Raw genomic sequence first — 21135 nt, 5'->3', positions numbered from 1 at the left:
GTCGAGCTCGAGCTTCCCCGAAGCACCGCCACAACACACACGGTTGTCATGGAAGACGAGGAGCGTGTGGCCACTATGGAGCACGCGATTGGCGTGGAAGCTGAGGAGCATGCAGCCGCCATTGAAGCCGAGGAGTGTGTGGCCGGTGTGGAAGCCGAGGAGCACACAACCACCATGGAAGCCGAGGAGCGTGCGGCCGCCGTTGAAGCGTGGAGGAGAGGAGGCCATGGAAGAGGTCGCACCCGTGCCAAAGCCTCACATTTCCCGCTCCTCCGCTCACTTCACCCCGGATTCAGTTGTCATGGATCTTGCCCTCACCCTCGCCCTCTTGCTTGGATCCGCTGCATGCGTGTGATGGGAGGAAGCCTCGCCGGATCCGTGAGGAGGGCGATGATGGCGACGATTGTAAGTTCAGGAGGAGGGATGTAATTAACGATGGCATATGCATATTCACTCAAGCTTTAGCTAGATAATTTACATCAACACTTTACCTACCAGATATATAACTTTAACTATCGAATCCAATCAAACGGAAAAAAATCAAACTTTCAAGTAGGAGTTAAAAATGTTTTAACTCTTATTTAAAAAATAAATAAGCAAAAATCAAATTTTAAACTAGATGGTTTAAGTTGTTACGTAGTAAATTTGAGAACTTCAAATCAATCAGATATATTTTCAACGTAAACCTTTTTTTCCTATGGAGTTATCTTTCTATTTCATCTGCCAATCAACGTGTGTAATTCCAACTTTGTTGCCACCATATCCATCACACAATAGGCTTATGGTGCCATATAAGAGTGAAGGGTGGCAACAAGAGGCGTACCACCCGTATGGAAGAGTGGGGTAGCTGCTTCAGTGGCGGTTGAAAGTAGGTCATCGTAGGTGTCAACGCTGGCTAAAGTCAAGGTAAATTCCGCCCGACAACACAACTGGTAAGGTTCACATCAGGATAGATAAGGATGTGCGCAAGGTGGTGATGGACACAACAATTGAGAGGTGAACGGGAAGGAAACTAGGAGAGACATGGAGGAGACAGGTTAGTAGGAGTCTCAATGTAAATCACATAGGTTTTAAATCTTAAAAATAAAAATAACTTAACCGAACGTGGTTGATAGGAGCTCTTTAACCAGTTCCCAACCCTTCTTGTGCTATCTAACGGTTGGCGCATAAATCACTCCTGTACACTTCTTTCAACTTTGACCACTTAGTTAGAACCAAGCCCACAAGAATAGGTATGCACCCAGCAGTTACACTACATGACGTTCATTATCAGAAAGAAAAAGCATACAGCCGCATATAGCCTGAAAAAGGAATGTTACCTCACCTCTCACATTCCCTTCTCTTCCCTCACGCAACATGGTATCAAAAGCGTCATTCTCCCACAGCAATCTGCCCCCGAGACACCCCCAAAAGTGCGTGTATGGAGGAAAAATAAGCGAAGAGGAGGGGGGGAGTGGAAAGAAAACAAAAGAGCTGTCTATACCTTCCATCATAGACCACCTTCAAGCAACAAGCTACACACCTCTTTTTCACACTGCACATACACATACAAACAAACACTCCTGTCCTTTGCATTCCATCCCCCCTCCCCCCCCCCCCCAACCCCTCCTCCCACACCCATTCTGAACTCCTGCTCTCTCACTCTCTAGAAATCCTCCTCCTCCTCAATTTCCTTGCTCCCCAACCAAATCAGGCACAACACAACAGCCATATTTCTCCCTCCTCTCTTCAACAAAATACACCAATTTTTTTCATACAAATCACAAGAACAAGAAAATGGAGCTGTTCCCAGCACACCCAGACCTGCAGCTGCAGATCAGCCCTTCCCCAGCCACCAAGCCAATGGACTTAGGGTTTTGGAAGAGAGCTCTAGACAACACCTCGCCGGCAACAACATCAGCAGCCACAGCCACGACAGCTCCATTCGCCATCGCCTCCTCGGCGCCGACAGCCGTCGGCGTCCACCCGGCGGCCGCCGTGCATCATCAGGGCTCGGGCCACCTCCCGTTCTTGCACCACACCCAGCCCATCCTCCCGGAGGCGAGCGGCCTCCGCGACTTGGTTTCGATGAGGCCCATCCGTGGCATCCCCGTGTACAACACCTCGCAAGGGCTCCCCTTGCTCCAAAGCCACCCCCACCCGCACCACCAGCAGCAGCAGCATTGCTACGACGCGATCGGCATGGGCCACGCCGCGGCCGCCGGCGGGCCGAGGTGTCCCAAGGCCGCGCTGCGGCTCGCGTCGGCGCCGGCGAAGCGGGGCGCGCGCGCGCCGAGGATGCGGTGGACGACGTCGCTGCACGCGCGGTTCGTCCACGCAGTCGAGCTGCTGGGGGGCCACGAGAGTATGCGCCCGCGCTCGCTCTTCTCCTTTGTCTAGCTCGCTCGCGCTTGGTGAATGGCCCCGTAGTATATTTCTGATGCTTTCGCTTGTGCAGGAGCTACACCCAAGTCAGTTCTTGAGCTAATGGACGTCAAGGATCTGACCTTAGCCCATGTAAAGTCGCACTTGCAGGTGAGGGGAATCAACTAAATTTTTAGTCCTTAATTGGGTTAGTTTCAACTCGGAATGAACCTCTACTGGCACTAGTTTCTTCTCCCCTAGGAACATGTTTTGCATTCTTCTTGCACATGCTTTCGTTTATGAATGTTCATCCTCTCTCTCCTTAACGTACAGATCTTGCTTCTAATGTTTTTTCCTAAATAAAGAGTACAAGCTAAACCTTAATATGGAAGAGGCAATACGTAGTACATACAACTAGCTATACTCATTTATTCCTTGAAAAAGTTGACCTTTTTCTCATTTTACAGTTTCACTTGTACTGCTACTAGCTAGCTCATGCATGGAATAGCCATTTTACACTTCACTTGCCGAGCAGTAAATTTCTCTCTCCCGTATCACCACCCCCATCTCCCTCTAGAGAGACTAGAGGGCGAAACAGGTAGAAAGAGAGAGGGGGAGGCGAGGGGCTCGACACTGTAGATGTAGCTTTTCCAACACGGGGCGCAGCTTTTCAATAAAAACTCGAGATCAGCAGTTCAGCACAAAGCATGCAATGCATGCATGCCATTAAAAGCCACACTGGAAGGAGGGAAGGGGCTGCAATGCATATGGATATGGTGCGTGGTGGCATCGTCGTGGATCGTTGCACATACGTACGCGCGCACGCAGCAGCAGCAGCAGCAGCAGCCAGCAGGAGCATTGATACACATACTGCCCAAGAAGAGGTGGCAAGTACAACCCAATATCATTTCGCAATAATTAATCTTACCCTTCGAGCTGCTGGCTGGTGCTGCTGCTGCTGCGTGCTGCATAGTAGCTGATAGAACCATCAATGCCCCGCTTGTGCAGCCTTATTTACTGGACCTCTTTGTAGACCAGTACCCCTTTGACTTTAATGTACTCTCGATGTTCCTAGTTTGCAAGATTTTTTTTTTTAGTTATATCCATTGAAAGAAAATTATATGAGACTCTCTATAGAAAAGGTTTCTGTAAGACTCTGATCTACAATGTTCGTTCTGGATCTAATGATCTGATTGAATACATGTGAGAGAAGTAGAGGACACGTGTCACACGGAGATGGGATCTTTTTGTGGGAACCGGTCTTATATAATTTCCTTCTCCATTGTTCTTGCAGATGTATCGGACCATCAAGACCACTGACCACAAACCAGCAGCTGCGTCATCCTATGGTTCGTACAATGATCCATTTGATAGAGAAATCATGCATACTTGTATGTGCCAGTAGCTAGGAAGCAGCAACAGTGTAGAAAAATCAATTAACATTTATCTGACTAGTAGAGTTTGTGACAAGCTACTAGAATATTTTGCAGGGCAAGAAGCTGCTAAAATGATTATAGAAATCCCCGACGACAACCTGTTCGACGTCACCAACACCACCAGCGGATCTGAGTCGTCTGCCCAGCAATCAAACCCTGATGGCAACGAGCATGGTTCCAACATGTGTGCTCTGTGGAACAACTCTTCAATAAGGTGCCATATATATAACGCCATTGCTTCCTCTTAGTTCCTGCTTGTCATCTATTGATGTTATATGTATCTTACGAGGTCGAGTCATCATTTCATTTTGTTAATCTGATAATAAAAATATGTCTATGAAGCACCACTCCAAGGGGCGGACCCACGTTGAAGTTAGGGGGTGTACATGACATTGGATAATTTTATGCTTTTCAGTGATACATCATATATACCAAACCTCATAGGACACCCTCTAACCTAGTAAATAGGACACCTAGATCTCTAGTCTAACAAATGGGACACTTAGATATTTTGATTCTAGGTCCGCCACTGCTATTCCATTATCAGACCTTTGCCACATCACTACTCCATCTAAATCCAAGCTATTAGCTTTTTTTTGAAATTTTCAGTAGTGATAGTCATCAGCTGAGCTAGAGATCTCGAATTACATGCACTGGACTCTTCGTACTTGATTGCAGCCATTTCAGGGTTCAGGCAGTAAACAAAGGGAAAGCTACCTTGCATTCTTGTGTAGTTGCGTAGGAGTAACTATTTGACTAATCGATTGTATAGGTCCATATCAAAAAGCCGTTTACTGTAAAAGGCACAAAGTACTCTCCGAATACAGTACACATGTACCTACTCACATGTTTAGACTTCCCATGTAAGCATCTGCCTCATAGATCTCTGCATGCAGTACGTATATGTTCTACATACAAAAATCAACTGTGACATTAAACGTACTATAGCCAGCAGTATTTTAACAATGTTCTAAAGAACAGTCAGCTAATGCACAATTTCCGACATCCTTTAGATTCAAACTAGTCGTCTCCTTTAGATTGAAACTACTCCTGGTCATCTTCTAGCTACTTTAGGCAAAACAATGGAGTATTCCTTTGTCTCATTTTCCTTGTTTATTATAACAATCACCTCCAATTGCTCACAAAAAGCACCAGGGCTCGTACCTTTGTTCCATCTGCTCCCCATGATGGTGCAATCATCTCTCGAATAAATTAATTAAGCTCTTAAGATTGATTAATATATATGCTAGATAGCTATAGCAAAATGCACATATTTTTTCACCACTACAAAGAGACATTGTGGGTAGAATCTTGAGAAACTACATGAGAAGCAACGTACATTGATATGTACAATCTCGTGATCTCTTTTATATAGTTGTTACATACATGTATGTATGGATGCAAGCAATCGTGCACTAGAAACGTACTACGGTAGTAAATAGTAGTAGTAGATCAGAGTACCAGTGATGCATCTATGTCTTGTACACGAACCTTACTAGTAGCACCTACATGCTGTATGTGCATGCATGCATATATGCAAGCATTGATCAGTGTGCCATATCACACGGTAGGAGAGTAGCATAAGCTAGAATAACATATACACAACTTTTACCACCAATTAGCCCCAGATATGATAAAGTTGGCTTTCATTTACAGCATCTTAACAGTGAAAGTAGGCGTTGCATGCTTTGTTCCCTACCTTTTTCTCCCTCTCATTCTCGCAATGGACTCCACTGATGAAAAGATATGAAGGCATTTGATTCTCTCGACCAGTCCATGATAATCTTTTTTTTACGATTGAATTCCTTTCTTTGCTTGAGCAGTAGGGGTGCCTGGTTCCATGACATATCAAGAGATGCCACTCCCGGCGACATCAAATCCGTCGAGGTATAGCCTGCTTTTTCAAAACCAAGTTCATCATTATCTCCAATACCTCACCAATGCCCATGATGCAATGCTAGTTAGTGCAACCGCGATCATTCGTTTCATGTGTCTTTCGACAGCTTCCTGTTGAGCTATGATCAATGCATATTGTCGGCAGCATTTAGGAGCAATCGGTTAGTACAGTTACCACCTCATTTCCGATCTTTTAACCCCTTCCTTTGTTGTCCACTCAACATTGCAGGACGTGCAATCACAAAGCCTTGACGATGTCTCCGACCTCAACTCGTCGCCGTTCCAAGTAACCGGGATGCTCAGCAGCAAGAAACCGAACCTAGACTTCACCCTAGGACGAATATGATCCGTCGTCGACACTTCGACTGATCAAAATTAAGGATTGGAAGGCTAGCTGCATAGATCAAAGTGCGTCTAAGTAGCCACATGACCTGATGGTGCATGTATATGCATGCATGCGTGCTCCATATGGTCGTACGTAGCTGGTGAAGGGAACCAAAGCTTGAAGAAAGGAAAAGAGAGGCTAGGAGTAAAGAATAAGATGAGACAACCGTCCATCTAGGAACAAAGCGCAAAAGGAGATAGGGGGAGACATTGGTGCGTGCATGTGTGTGCATGCCTGTATGTGCGTGGTAGATACATAGCTAGTATATAGGCTTTATCAAAGGCAGCAGGCAAGAGCGAGAGGTAGCTTGCTGCCCTGCCTGCTCAAAGCTAGGGCATATGCATATGCTCGTTGCTTGCTTCTGGATGGTGTACCCATGAAGAGACGTCAGGTGTGTGTGTGTTCCTGCAGATGCATGAGCTAGGTATGGCCCGGTTGGCCGGCCAAGGTTAAAAAAAGGCTTCATCTTTTGTTGTATGCTTATGCCACAAAAAGTGTGTAAAGAGAGCTCATACGCGTTTATGTATGGAGTCATGAACCATGCACGGACTCAAGGAGTAGTACCTCTTGCTCTAGTAGCTCTCGAGGCTGGAATAGATTCTTTCCCAGGATTGGTATATCATGCGTTCCACCTGGTCTGATTTGTAGTCCATTTGCGAAACAAAAGGTGACCAGTAAAGCAATTGAGTGCAAGGTTCTCTTGCAAAGTATTATTAAGCCGTTTGGTTATAGTTCTATAAAAGAAAAGAAAAGCTCGATCTACAGCTACCAGTACTATGTAACTTCCTTTTGCTGCTAGAAGGATTGATCGATGCATCAACCTACATAGGTAGAACGTAGCCATGGCTTTGTTTAGATCTTTTTTGGAAATGAAAGAACAACTGAATCCTACCTACGGTACTATATGGTGCCCTAGATGTCCTGAATGACAGAAATAGGGTTCTCAACCGTTCATACCTACGTAATGTAGGCCAAGAAGTATGTCAAGCTTGTACCTACAGAACAAAGCTGACTCTAACACGCACAGAGCTACTTCAAAAGTCTCGTACGACATTAAACTAATTAAAGAAATAGTGCACTATACGTTTACATGTGAACAAGAGCATGCATGCAGTAGCAAATTGCAACAGCAGTCAGAAGGCATGTCGATTTGGCCATTTGGGGAACAAGCCGATGGCCACCGTGCATGGCTGGATGCATGCAATTGTCTGCGTCAATCAATAAAGAAGAGGGGGAAAGGTGTGCGTGGAGGAAGGAACTGAAGTCAAATCTTTTCAGGAGGAGGTTGGGACGTCGAGTCGACGGTGCAGCGCGTGCTGATCCCTGATGGATGGATGGACGCGCCTGATCGACCGACTGAGGTGACCTCTCTTGGAAAGTCTTGATCCAAACACCACCATTTACCCTCTTCACTAGCTGCCTACTTTTGTTTCCTTCCCCCGCCCCCCATGGATCGATCGATATCCGAGCCCAGTGCCTCGCAGCATTTACCATTTCGAAACTACTGAACCTGATCAGTCTGACCTGGCTCTTGGATCAATCCGCGCTATAATTTTGTAGTATATAACTTGGATCTATCTAACTACATAAGTGTCTTTTTTCAGCATTATATATGCTCTACTATATCAGGTTTAATTTAATCAAACCTACAATTTGTGATGGTTGAACAAATATATATTCCCCCTTCTCTGAGCTACAAACATGCTTGCATTGCATATCAGCATGAAGGACGGGCAAGTCACATGGCCGTCGCCATGCAGCCTCAGTGGTTCAGTGCCGTAAACCAACAAGCACAAGCAACCCAACATAGCCCGCGCAGTGCAGCAGACTGAGCTTGCGTGATTGAACGCCATAGCCATGCACACCAGAAGAACAGAAAGAAAAAGCAATCCAGCGTCGCGTGATTTCCGCGGGATCCATGCAAGCGACACGCACATGTGTGCACGCAGAGACACTTGGTCGCAGCGCTTGGCTAGGCTCGGCCGGGTAGGCTACCTCTGCGGCTGTCCTCTCCTCTGGTCACACACACGTACAGGTACAGGTCGCATACGTGTCTGTGTGGAAGGGACTGGACCGCGCCACTTGCTCGGCTACCTTGTTTCACCTCCTGCATTCGAATCCGCACTGACTTTGATGAAGCAAAAGCGTTTTCTTTTATTTCCCTTTACCTTCTCGGGTTGTTTGGATTACTGCTACAAAATCAGGTTTATATGTTACTTTCTTCTATCGTAAATGTAGATCATTTTAGACTTGTATATAAGAATTAAGAAAATAGATCAAATGACCATATTACCTTTCATTTATTCTGTATTGAAAAAGATAACTCCTTCATTTATGAGAGTGGTAGTATTTATTAAACAAGGGCAAGATAGGAATAAAAAAGAAACAAATGCATAGAAGTTCGAGAATGACTCATATTTAGAGAATAGTTAAGGAGGCTAAAACGACCTACATTTGCAACCAAAGGGAGTAGTATATTATTGTCGGTTTCTAATGAATTGACAGTGATGTGGTATCACTGCCGGTTTGTAAATCACGTGAGAAGAATTAGTCATCATGACTTATGAACTGACAGTGATAAATGTCATCACTGTCGATCTATGAGTTAAGTCAACAGTGATACCCTACTCACTCATCATTACCAGCTTAATCCACTAACTGACAGTGATAGCATAACATCACTGCTGGCTAGTTAAATGAGCCGGTAGAGATGTTCTCATTCTCCACCTTCTTCAAGCTCAAGTTAACAAACAGTTTGATTAGAATTTTCTCTCCCCCTCACAAACTCTCACATGACAGCATCCACTTCATTCATTCTCTCTCTTTGATTCTCCCACCACTTAAGCTCATTTTTGTCAAGAAGCAGGTCTAGATGAGCTCTCTCTAGCTATCCAAACAAAATCCATTCTTTCCTCTCCATTTGCTCATTTACCTTTTCTTTATTTTTTGGATAAGTGAACTCTAGATTTTTCCCAAACAGCAAGCAAGCTTCTAGTAGCCTCTTGAGCTCAAGTAAGTTGAAATCCACAAGTTAAATCCTATATTTAGCATTTTAACTCAAAATATTTTACCTTAAAAACTAAAATTGATCTTATCACTTATTTTGATTTTTAATGAATCAAAAAATTTCGCCACGATATTTAGGTATGTAGTAAGATCCAATTGTATTTTTATATTTAATTTATTTAATTAGCAAGTTCTAATATAGAAACTTTATGTATGAACGTATTTATTTTTCATATTATCTTAATGAGTCATAGATAAGGGGTTGAATAATAAAGAAAAATTTCTAGACATGGCACCAACAAATACTCATCGGAAGCCAATGCGAAAGTATGCAAAAGGCGGCTCCTCCAACCCGGGCTAATTGCCGATAGGAGATGACGAGGTAATTTATTTGTTGGTGATCACAAAATCTTCTAGATGTTATGAATTTGGATTTACAATAATGATATAATTGTAGATGGACAGAAGATGGATGTACGATACGAGCTGTATGAGCATAGAGTATAAGAATGATGTGGATTATTTTCTGGTACAAGCCGCGACGCACAAGTCAAATACGCAGTCTCAATACATGTGTTGTCCATGTGTCGATTGCGAGAACAAGAAGCGGTTTTCCACTACCCAGTAGATATATTCCCACTTGATGCCAAGGGGCTTTATGCCTGACTATACTCGTTGGACCGAGCACGGTAAAGCTAAGATCGCACAGGAAGGGCAATGGCAGAGAAGACGAAAACTTGTGCACCGATATGCCAGCTAACGATTACACCGATATGCCGTCTGCCGAAAATACATTAGTCGATGATGATCTAGAGGAGATGTTGGCCGACGCCGACGCCAGCACCGATGATCTAGAGCAAATGTTGCGTGGTGAGGAGGGAAACTTCACCAATGAAAGAAAGTTTTAAAAGTTCTAGTGTATGGTAGAGGACTCTAAAACACCGTTGTTCCTGGGCTACGAGAAGGAACGCACAAAGTTGTGTGCCGTGCTTTCACTGCTACAATTGAAGGCAAGTAACGAGCAATCTGATACAAGCTTCATAGAGTTGTTAATGTTCGTACAGAAATTGCTTCCAAAGAAAATGTGCTGTCAGAAAACACATACCAGGCCAAACAGGTTGTGTGCCCATTGGGGTAAGAATTGTATAAAATACTTGTATGTCCAAATTATTGCATGTTGTATCACGGAGAGCATGCTGACTTGGAAGTGTGTCTCATCTGCGATGCATCACGGTACAAGCGTGACCATGATGATATCGATGTGAAGGAAAGAATAAAATGCCTCTCATCAAGGTGATGTGGTATTTGGTGATTCGACACGCAATCGATGTCATGCACATTGAGAAGAATGCGTGTGATAACTTGCTTAACCCAAGATGCTCCATGGCTTGATCTAAGATAGCATGAAAGCTGATTGCCGCAAAGGTGTCACCAAAAATACCCTACAATCAAAGAAAATAAAATTATAAAAATAATACACGCTAACAGTCATGTATATCAAAACAATCGGATTACATATTATTGTACCATATCATATTCATTGAACTGAGCAAGCCTCTCACTGATCGAAGCCAAATCCTCTTCGCCCTCCTCAAACACTTTTATTTGAAAATAGTTGTAGTCAGGCAAAAAGAACCTATGCTTCTCAAGCACTTCCACGCACCCTTCAATGGCGGTTTTTTCAGAACGCAACGAAATCGGTGATGCATTGCCACAGGTCCTAATAGTGATATCCCCACTACTTTCTCCCCTTGAACGTATGTCAAAAGAGACAGATAGCTTCACAAAATTCCTTCCATCTAGAGTGGATTGCACCAAAGGTATAGTACCACCTATAGCAGGGATTTCCTCTTTGAGCCATACGATCGGTTTCAACACCTACATGATAGGATGATATGAATTGAGCCTAACGTACTATAAACTCAATTAAATTATTGTGTCCTAATTAGTGTCACTATGAGCCTAACAATGAGAGAGAAAAAGAAAAGAGGTTACTATGATCGGTCTCGATCGTGGCCAGTGGGGGAACGCCTGGAGGGTAGTGTACGCCTGGTGCGTGAGCCGATGGAGGAAGTGTCAGGATCCATCCAAGTCCGCCACGGCAACGGCAACGACCGCCGCCACTACCTTGATCCATTGCCCTAACCCTAGCGGGTAGAGGAGGGCAACGGCATACGTCAGGCTGTGATGGAGGAGAGAGGATGGCGGCAGTGTTGGCGGCAAGGTGCAAATGGCGGGGGCGATGGGAGGAGGAGGTGAGCAAACGTGAGCGGAGATGAGAGTAGTCGAGACAGAAAAATGAGCAGATAACACTGATTGAGCAGATAGTAGTGGCCGACAAAGAAATTAGTAACAAGTGATAAGGACACCCATCACTAATGAGTTAGTTATTAGTGACGGTAACAACTATGACCTATCACTGATAACTTTAATATAAGTGACGGGTATGATAATGACCCGTCACTAATGAGTAGGCTATATTTAGTGATGTGTGTCCCATATACTCGTCACTAATGACTGAATTATTAATGACGGACTTTAATATAACCTGTCACTAATGTCTTTAGTGATGGGTCATTCGCTCATCGTCACTAATGAACCCTCATTTGTGATGGATCTTGGCCGGTCCCAGCCCGGGCCACACATTAGTGACAGGTCATCATTGGACCCGTCACAAATAGTACATTAGTGATGCTTACTGAGAAGCCGTCACTAATAACATGTCTCCTTTGCTGGTTTCTTACGTAGTGTTGATTGGTACGTTACTAGACATACCTTGCAAAACAAAGGATACACCCTAAGCACAGAAGGACCTAAAATGTTTGAAACTCAGACAGGATCTACATCTCAAAGATATAGAGGAAGGCGACAGATATCTTGGTCCTGCTAGCTACAGTCTAAGCAATGCGAAGAAAATTGCAATGTACAAGTGCTTGCAAAGTTCCATCCGGTTACTCGACCGCAATAAAGAGACTGGTAAACATGAAAGATTTGAAATTAACTGGTATGAAGTCTCATAATTGTGATGTGATGATGACACTGATGTTTCCAATTTCAATTAGAGGTATTCGGTCGTCGAAGGTCCGAAACCTAATCATAAAATTATGTTCGTTCTTCAACACGATATCACAGAAGGCTATCGATCTGACCAAGCTAGATAAGCTGTAGGAAGACGTGGTCGAGACTCTATCTCAGCTTGAGGCGTTGTTCCCTCCATCTTTTTTTTGATATCATGGTGCATCTCATTGTTAACATTGTGAAAGAGATACGAACTTTTGGCCTCGTGTTTCTGCATCAGATTTACCCTTTCGTGAGGTTCATGGAAGTTCTAAAGAAATATGTTTGTAACCGAAATTGATCGTAAGGCTGCAAGGCTGAGGGTTGGGGAACTGAGAAGGTCATTGATTAATAGGTCGACTACATGAATCTCAAATCGGTTGTTGTGCATGTATCTCATCATGAGGGGAGGCTACAAGGGAAAGGGACGATAGGTGCGAACTCATTCCGCACTAACGACCCCGTTTCATTCACGCAAGTATATTTCGTAGTTTTGCAACAATCAATTGTAGTGGACCCAGATGTCGAAGAACACCAGAAGATGCTATGCACCAAAAACCTAGTAAAATCCGATGTTTAGATCGCGCGAGAACACCGAGATAATTTTAGCGTCAGGTTACGAGACAGGTGATATATAAGCAAATAGATTGTGCTCAGTTAACTGTTTTGGCTCACGAACCATCAACTACAATCCTGACATTTCAAAAATGTGACATAAATAACTATACATTTTATACGAGAGCTCAGGATAATAAGAGTGCTAACCAAAATAGCGGTGTCAGTATAAATGCCTATGACTGCAGTGGAAATTGGGAGACCTACTACGGATTTATAGAGGAGATCTGAGAGCTCGAATATGGAGTATTAAAGGTTTCTCTTTTCCAGTGCCAATGGGTCAGATCCCAGGAGGTGTGAAGATCGATAAGTATGGTATGACTACAGTGGACTAAAACCTCATTAGATATAGAGAAGAACCATTCGTACTTGTGAATAATATTATGAAATCTTCTATGTAAAGGACCCAGACCTGGCTAACAGGGAGGAGCGCCGCATGGTTCTTTAAGAAAAAAGAAGAACTATTGGAGTGAAAAATATTGCTGACGAGGAAGACTACAATCAATTTGACGCGTCATCTCCTTTCGAAGAGGACGTCGACCTAGGTCCCATGAAAGACACCGATGAACCTCCCTATGTACGTCGTGATCATAATGAAGGGTTAATCGTTAAGACAAAGTAGCTAAATTGTATTAATTACAATGTATAAATTTGTTTTAGATGCAATTATACTCACTTTTGTTATGAAAGTTTTAATTTGTATTTTGTGGTGGAAGATGCCTTTATTATTGATTATTATTGAGCATATTGATTTTTTATTTTTAATAATGAATTAGCAATAGCACAAGCTAGCATTATTGCTATGTATTACTATTTTTATTTTCAATTAATTACCTATAGTTATGAACATATTTATTTTCAATTTTTAATAATTTAAAGTATTTATAGATGAAATTAAAATATATAGGAAGCTCTAATTATATATTTTTTAATTAATTAGCAAGCCCCAATATAGAAAGTTAGGTAGGAACATATTTATTTTAATTTTTTATTGAATTAGAAAATTGAATTAGCAAATTTAGGTATATACAAAACTTAATTTTGGTATATAGCAAGTTCAAATTTAAATAAATATGTATTAGGATTTAGTTAAATAGAATGTTAATAAATATAGATAGTGCAAACTTAATCAAAATCACTTGAGTAACATAGCGGTTTGTTCAGTCTTACTTGGTGCAGGTCATGGGCTCGAGTCTCAGCGCGCGTGAAGCTAAAACAAATTTTTTGCATCCTGCGGCACTAGTAGTGAAAGGGATTTCACTACCGGTGGACAAATTGGACCGACAGTGAAAGTAGTTATGATGGATTTTTTTGACCGACAGTGAAAATATTTTTACTGTCAGTAATCCTCTTGAGTCGGCAGTGAATGTACTATTTCACTAATTAGCAAGCCCCAATACAGAAACTTAGGTATGAACATATTTATTTTATTTTTATCGAATTAGAAAATTGAACCAGGAAATTTAGGTATATACAAAACTTAAGTTTGGTATATAGCAAATTCAAATTTTTATAAATATGTATTAGGATTTTAGGTAAACAGAATGTTAATAATTATAGATAGTACAAACTCAATCGAAATCACTTGACTAGCATAGCAGTTTGTTCGGTCTTACTTGGTGCACGTGATGGGTTCGAGTCTCTGCGCATGTGAAGCTAAAGAAACTTTTTGCATCTCGCGGCACCAACAGTGAAAAGGGTTTCACTGCCGGTGGACGTGCCGACAGTGAAACTACTTTCACATTTAGTGGACTTATTGGGCCGACAGTTAAAGTAGTTTCATTGTCGGTAGTCCTTTTGAGCCGGCAGTGAAAGTATCATTTCACTGTCGGTGGTCATATTGAGCCGGCAGTGAAAGTCCTCCCGTATAAAATAGCTCGACGCCCCGCACCCTTTGACAGTTTGAAAAAATTTCCCCTTCCATGTGCTCTCCCCAGAAACGCCTCCCGATGCCGAGGAGCCTATACCGCCGGAGGATCACGAGCTCGCACCGACGATCCTGTGCCATTGTCCCTGTCCTCCTCGACATTGTTGTCCTCCTCCTCGACGTCCAGCCCGTGCGCCCCACCGCCCAGACCCTTGCTATCTTACAGGTACCGACCGTTTTGAACCTCATACTGACCTTCTTACCTCACCTCCGTGTCTTCTAGCTATTGTAATGGAGGCCAATGGCATATAGTCCTTAGTTAAAATTCAGGCATTAATTTTTTATCAATTCTTTAAAAAAGTTTGTAATTGCGTTATATAGTAGTATTGAGTCTGTATTTTTTTATTGGCCTTGTTATCAAGGTCAAATTAGTGCTTGCCTTGGGATCGTACACTTGCAGTGGGGTAAATATGGGTGCATAGTTCACTGCTACTAAGCTTGTGAAGGTGTTATTCTCATTACATATCCGTTCACCATCTTACAATCTTTTGAATATGGGAAGCATGTTGCGGTAAAAGGCTGCAGGTGTTTTCTGGGGTTGGCCAAGGGGTATGTAAAAAACTAGTTGAATAAAAGGTCATCTCGCTAAATAGATATGATGATTATATATCGCATAGTCATGTAGGGATCTCATTGCCAATACTCTTTAGAAAAGTAGCATCTGACACTAGAGAGGTAATTGAACTTGAGATTGTTCCTTTACTGCAGTGGGAGATGTGAATGAAGTTGCAAAGTTTAATTTGATGGTCTGCATAACATATACAAATCATGATCCTTTTAGTGAAAGGTAGATGAAGAAATGAGTGATAGAAGTAGCAAATATTGTCTTATAATTAGCATGTTATTTAACATTAGTGTGAACTCTATTTCAAAACATGCACAATAATCTGCAAAATTTTGTGATGGTAAAGAAAGCAAAAGTGGAAAAGTTGCATGCTTATATGACAAGCTATATGTATCAAGATGAATTTACGTGCTGATGAATCATTAATGGTGCTAGACGGATCTTAGATGTATCTAATGATAGTTTTCATTAATGTTGAATAACTTGATAATAATATAATTGATAATTTGTAGCAAATATGATTCAGCATAATGATAAAGTCAGGCTCATTAGTAGGGAGTTTGTATTCATGTTTGTTTAGCAAGTTAAACACCTTGGAATATTCTTGTCACAACGCTTACTTTGTAATAGCACTTTGATCCCAAGGGCGATTATGATCCTACTGCTGGAGCCTATTCTATAGGCTTTTGTCACATTATGTTGTTCGTTGTTAGATAAGCAAATGATGAAAGGAGATAATCATCTCCATAATCTGATGCAAATGCTGCTAGGTTTCCAGATTTTACATTAATATTGAGTTATTATACACCATTTTTAGGTAAATGCTCTCTACGAAGACGCAAACATTCTTTTGAAATACAATAAAATAGTGGCGATGATGATATGGCTGGAGACCGTATTTCTTTATTACTTCTAGGACTTTAGTACTGATTACCTATTCGGAGAGGAAGGGCGTCCAGCTCGTCTTGAGAGAAGCTTCTCTCTAAACTAGTAGGAGTGGCACATAAATGCTGACTTGAGAAGAATATTTTCTCTTTGAACAGGTAATCAGTACTGAAGTCCTAATAAGACCATTTACTAGAGCTACTATGCCTAATAGTTTTTTGCAAGAACATTCTTTGTTGTTAGTGGAGTTTGTAGTATATCATTTTTGCATATTATATGAAATTTAGGACTGTTATGATATAGTATGTTGTTCATCGTGGTCGGCAAAGTGGAGCATTCTCTAGTTGGGAGGAATGCAACATACAAGTTAATAGATTCAAATGAGCATGTTACAAAGGATATAAGTCTGAACATGAAGCTGTTACAGCATACAACAGTCAAGTAATCCAAGCCGAGCTAAAATTAGCTAACTTAGAATATAAAAAGAAGTGTGATTTCATGTGTAAATATGTCATAATCCTAGTTCTGGTTGTAATCATCATTATTTTGCTACGTAAGATGATGTGACTTATAAGATCAATGTGCTAACTGCTAGTATATTTATGCCTATTTTGCTATGTAAGATGTGACTTTTTTTGTTAAATGTGGTCGTAACGTACTCATTTACAATATTATATGCGTATGCATTCTATCTATCGACTCCTTCATAGTTATCTCACTCTTTCGACAACCTCCCTCCCTCCCTCCTTCATCGGCTTTATCTCTATCTCCATCCTTTCTCTGCTCTTTATATGTAGAATATTCAATCGCTCATCGTCATCGTATGCAGAACTCCCAGGAAGGGATGGCATCACCAACTGCCAATCTAGCCCAGGTGCTAGAAGGAGATGTAGTGTCGTTGTCAAACATTAAAGAAGGTAACCCAAGTCACTACCTCAACTTGGACCAAACAGACGCCCGTGGAGGCGATGATGTAATTTATAAGTAAATGAATGCATCAGTTCTAGATATTATCGTATAGGTTTCTAATAGTTTTTTTCACTTATGCGCAGATGCTTGATGCTCCGGAGGGTCACGACAATGAGCAATCCCACGAGCGGTATTGTGTCTGAGGTCCCTCAATGATGCCTACGAGATGATTTGTGATCGCAGAGGTCTCACCAGCAGAGAAGCCAACTGCACCAGAGAGTTCTGGGACCATACAAGTTAGTTTATGGGATTGCGGTTAAGGATCATGTGCCCATCAACTACAGACTGTGGACTGGTGAACGAGATGATCAGCATGTGGTTCCTGATTCGATCAAGAACGACATCTTGTGGCCCAAGATATTAAGAAGTTTGACTTCTCTTAAGAGACAGATTTGAAAATAGTTAAGTGTAAGATGCTAATGATCATGTGCCTTTGATTTAAGAACTGGAAGGGGACACTAAACAGAACGTATGTGTAAAAAGGTACAACACCAGATTCCGTAAATGGTCGCAATTGAAAGATCTTTGACAAGCCTTTGCGGAGTACAATTTGTCGGAAGAAGCATAGAGGTTGAGTGAGGTGAATAAAGAAAACTTGAAGAAGAACCTGTATCCCCACAAAGTCAGTAGTCGTGGGTACGTGAGGAAAGAAAGGCAGTGGAAACAACAGCTAGATGACCTGCGAGAGAGAGATGTCATGCCTAAGACGGAGGGCTGGAGTGAACGATCAACACACTTCCTTCTTGGAAGGGGTGCTTCTTACTTGTCTGATGGAAGCTTATCTTTTACGACCTCCAAAGACTCAAAAATGACACAAGATCTTGTAAAAAAAGTTTGTGGAAGCCTACGAGCAGTCTGAACAAGGCTCTTTTAAGCTAGATAGGGATATGGACGAGCTCACCTTGGCCCCTGAGGAACAAGGAGCATAGTGGTTGCACACGAGAAGTTGAGGTAATGGGTTGGAAAAATGGATTCACAGGTGACGTTGACAGTTACAAGAGTCAAAAGAGATCCCAAGTAGAGTGAGATGCGGAATGAGAGGCAAAATAAGCTAGGATGATGAAAATACTTGAACAAGCGCTAAAAAAAGGAGAGGAAACATATATAAGAAAAAATAGAACAAGTAGGCACGCTCTACCCCGGTGGTCGTCGGAGTAGCTATGCGTCCACGGGAGTTCTAGGAGCTGACTCCATCACTAATGCTATGGACCTCATCACAACACAGATACCATGTGAACTACACATTGGTGCTAGGAACATTACCGTCAAAGTGACTTCCGGTGTGGCTTATCCCCGTGGCTCCCATGAACACTTGCACAGACGTCCGATACTGGAGGGCTACGCCATGGTTGAAGTAGACGAGGCAGTTGACTAGTGTCGCCATGTTGAGGTGGACTACCCCGCAGAGGAGGGGGCAAACACTATAGAAGAGAACAAGCACACATTCATCGCATGTGAGGTCTACATAGTGTTTCCACTAGGGACAGCTCACGAGAATCTCTACTCTCCAGTACACCTCGGGTCGCCGTTGCTTCAAAGATCTCCCTCTCTTCAGTCATTTCCCAAAATAAGTCCACCTCCTCGAAAAAGTCCATCGCTCAAGAAGCCAGCACCATCAAGAAGACAGTCATCAGCTCGGAAAAGAAGATCAGATTCTGCAACATCCAAGCAGACGACATCATTTAAGAAGTTGATGGCATCTAAAAAGTTGATAGAACCTAAGGATGTATATTGGCTCACTGATGATGAAACCAAAAATATTATGGATGCCAGTGTCACGTCTCATTTTCATCCTACACCACCTCCACTAAAGCCTGTTGTGCCTTAAGATGCCTTGAAATATTTCATGAAAATGGCCAAACCTAAACAAACAGGGGCGGCTTCAAGCCGCCGACTGACTATGAACGCATCAATAAGAAGTAGGCCAAGAGCAAATTGGGCCCAATCATTAAGGATGCTCTAAGCATTGCGGACTTCCTAGCTGATTCAAGAATAACAGTAGAGGAACTAGCACAACTTAGTGTGGGAGTGAATATATCAAAGTTGGATGTTACATGGCCATTTGAGTTTAGCAAACCTTTGGTCAAACCAGATATAGAAAGAAACCTTACAACTCAAATATGTCGATTACATCAGTGGTACTTGGAGCAGTCCAGGCAGGGTTTTCAGGCCCCGTAAGATACAAAGATGAATACTTCCTCAATGGGGACAGCTTCTTCTGGTTGGAATTTTACACTTGTATGAACTGTACAAGGAAGATGCACTCGACGTGGCTATAGCCAGAGCATGGACTCTGTAAGTGACTTATGCATATAATTCATGTTATATGATCTTGTACCTTGAAATTGGATAGCTAGAATGGAGACCCAAGCATACAAATAAGACTTAGATAAGAAAATAGGATTCATCGATCCTGGGCTTGTGAACCAGAAACTTGTAACGAAGAATCCAGATTTCACCGAAGACTACTTATTGAAGTGTCTACTTCACTACCAATACAAGAAATTAATACTCTTACCCTACAATTAAGAGTATGTGTTTACGTGCTAGGGTGTCCTCATTTTATGGGTAACTCGATTCTAGTACTAATTTACTATGGTGACATATTCTGCAGTTTTCATTGGATTCTCTTTGTCATCCACCTAGACTTGAGCAAGATCATTGTCTTAAACTCACAAAAGAGAGATAAGATGACTTACCAACACTTCATCGACATGCTAAATAGGTTAACTCGATCATTTAATCTTCTCAACGATTGCATCTAAGTTTATTTGATATTCATATTTACGTACAAGGCGTACATAAGATACCACAAAAAGAGAGTTATCCACTTTCCATTCAGGAAGCAGTACGATATAAAAATCAACTTTTCGGTACACAATTCATATTCATGTCTTGCATTTCCTACTGAATAAAAAGGTTCAATTCATTCCACTGATGAATCCTTTCCTCTTGAAGTGTATGAGGCAGCCACCCGGCAACATCTCTGCGTGTTTTATGTTCTTACTTTTATGCATGCTTTCAGTCCGGACAGAGACGATGTTATATTCAGTGATCTTGAGGTATGAAATAACGTATCGATGCCTTCTTTTCAATTTTTACACGTGTTTAAGGACTAATTCTTTTGATTCTTCAAACGCAGTACTCTAAACTACGCACAAGTGTCTTGCAACCTACAAAAATACATGCACTTCAAGAACATATGGTTAGGTTTTTTTTAGAACATATTATCAACCCAAACGGCGAGTTTCATGAACCTATCATGCCGTCCACATGTGAGTGACCTTCAGATGACATCGTACCTTCTAGTAGAGAGTATGCGACAAGGAGGAAGGCCATCAAGGGGCTTAACAATGTATTATATTTCACTAATTGACACAATATTAATGAATGACATTAATTTCTATTTATTAATGAATGATATGAATTACTATGTATGATACGAAGTTGGTATCATTGGATGACTCTTCGATAAAATAGCCTTCCAACGATGATGCGAAGGAGGAGCAAGAAGCAGCGTCCCGTAAGCGTACCCAAGAGGAGGAGGATGAGAGGCCGCCTCGTCAGCTGTGCACTGCGGAGGAGCAAGAAGCAGCGTCCTGTAAGCGTGCCCAGGAGGAGGAGGGCGAGAGGACGGCCCGTTAGTGTGCTGTAGAGGAGGCCAAAGGCTCAAACCGTAGAGGTGTTCAAGTGTCAGACTTCGATGTCTTTGATACACCGGCAAGTCTGGAGCATAGACGACATTGCGGTCAATTAGGCGTGGCCGGGTCCTCCGCTCCACCACCATCAGCCCCTCGGCGTCCCCGGACGTACACACATCATCATTCATCAGTGCGGAGACGCGATCCTCATCGCGGTAGAGGTAGAGGGATACTAGATTGGCTCAACTCGACTGACTTTTCAGGGGGTGACCTATTAGAACTATTATGTATGTATGTGTGTTTATCGATGTCTGACTTGTAATATGTGTTCATTACTATGTATTAATAAAGGTGCTTTTATTATTGATTTACAGTAAATATATGTATCATTGTATGCATGTATTGAGAGA

The 21135-nt window shown here is 42.2% G+C and overlaps 1 protein-coding gene across 2 annotated transcripts; it reads left to right on the top strand.

The window, feature by feature from the left end:
• Positions 1–1532: 1532 nt before the first annotated feature.
• LOC133921474 (probable transcription factor KAN2) lies at positions 1533–6631 on the top strand. 2 transcript variants are annotated; one of them, XM_062366359.1, is made up of 6 exons: positions 1533–2344; positions 2438–2514; positions 3638–3692; positions 3834–3993; positions 5603–5666; positions 5905–6631. In XM_062366359.1, the coding sequence occupies exons 1-6, from the start codon at positions 1777–1779 to the stop codon at positions 6019–6021; spliced, it is 1041 nt and encodes a 346-aa protein (XP_062222343.1). In that variant the 5' UTR covers positions 1533–1776; the 3' UTR covers positions 6022–6631. The 2 variants fall into 2 exon arrangements, with proteins under 2 accessions (XP_062222343.1, XP_062222344.1); XM_062366360.1 differs by lacking the exon at positions 5905–6631 and adding an exon at positions 5783–5877.
• The last annotated feature ends 14504 nt before the right edge of the window (positions 6632–21135 follow it).

Source organism: Phragmites australis, chromosome 6 (assembly GCF_958298935.1).
Source record: "Phragmites australis chromosome 6, lpPhrAust1.1, whole genome shotgun sequence".
NCBI classification, from domain to species: domain Eukaryota; kingdom Viridiplantae; phylum Streptophyta; class Magnoliopsida; order Poales; family Poaceae; genus Phragmites; species Phragmites australis.
Note: the sequence above shows the minus strand (reverse complement) of the source record. Positions and strands in the feature narration are given on the sequence as shown.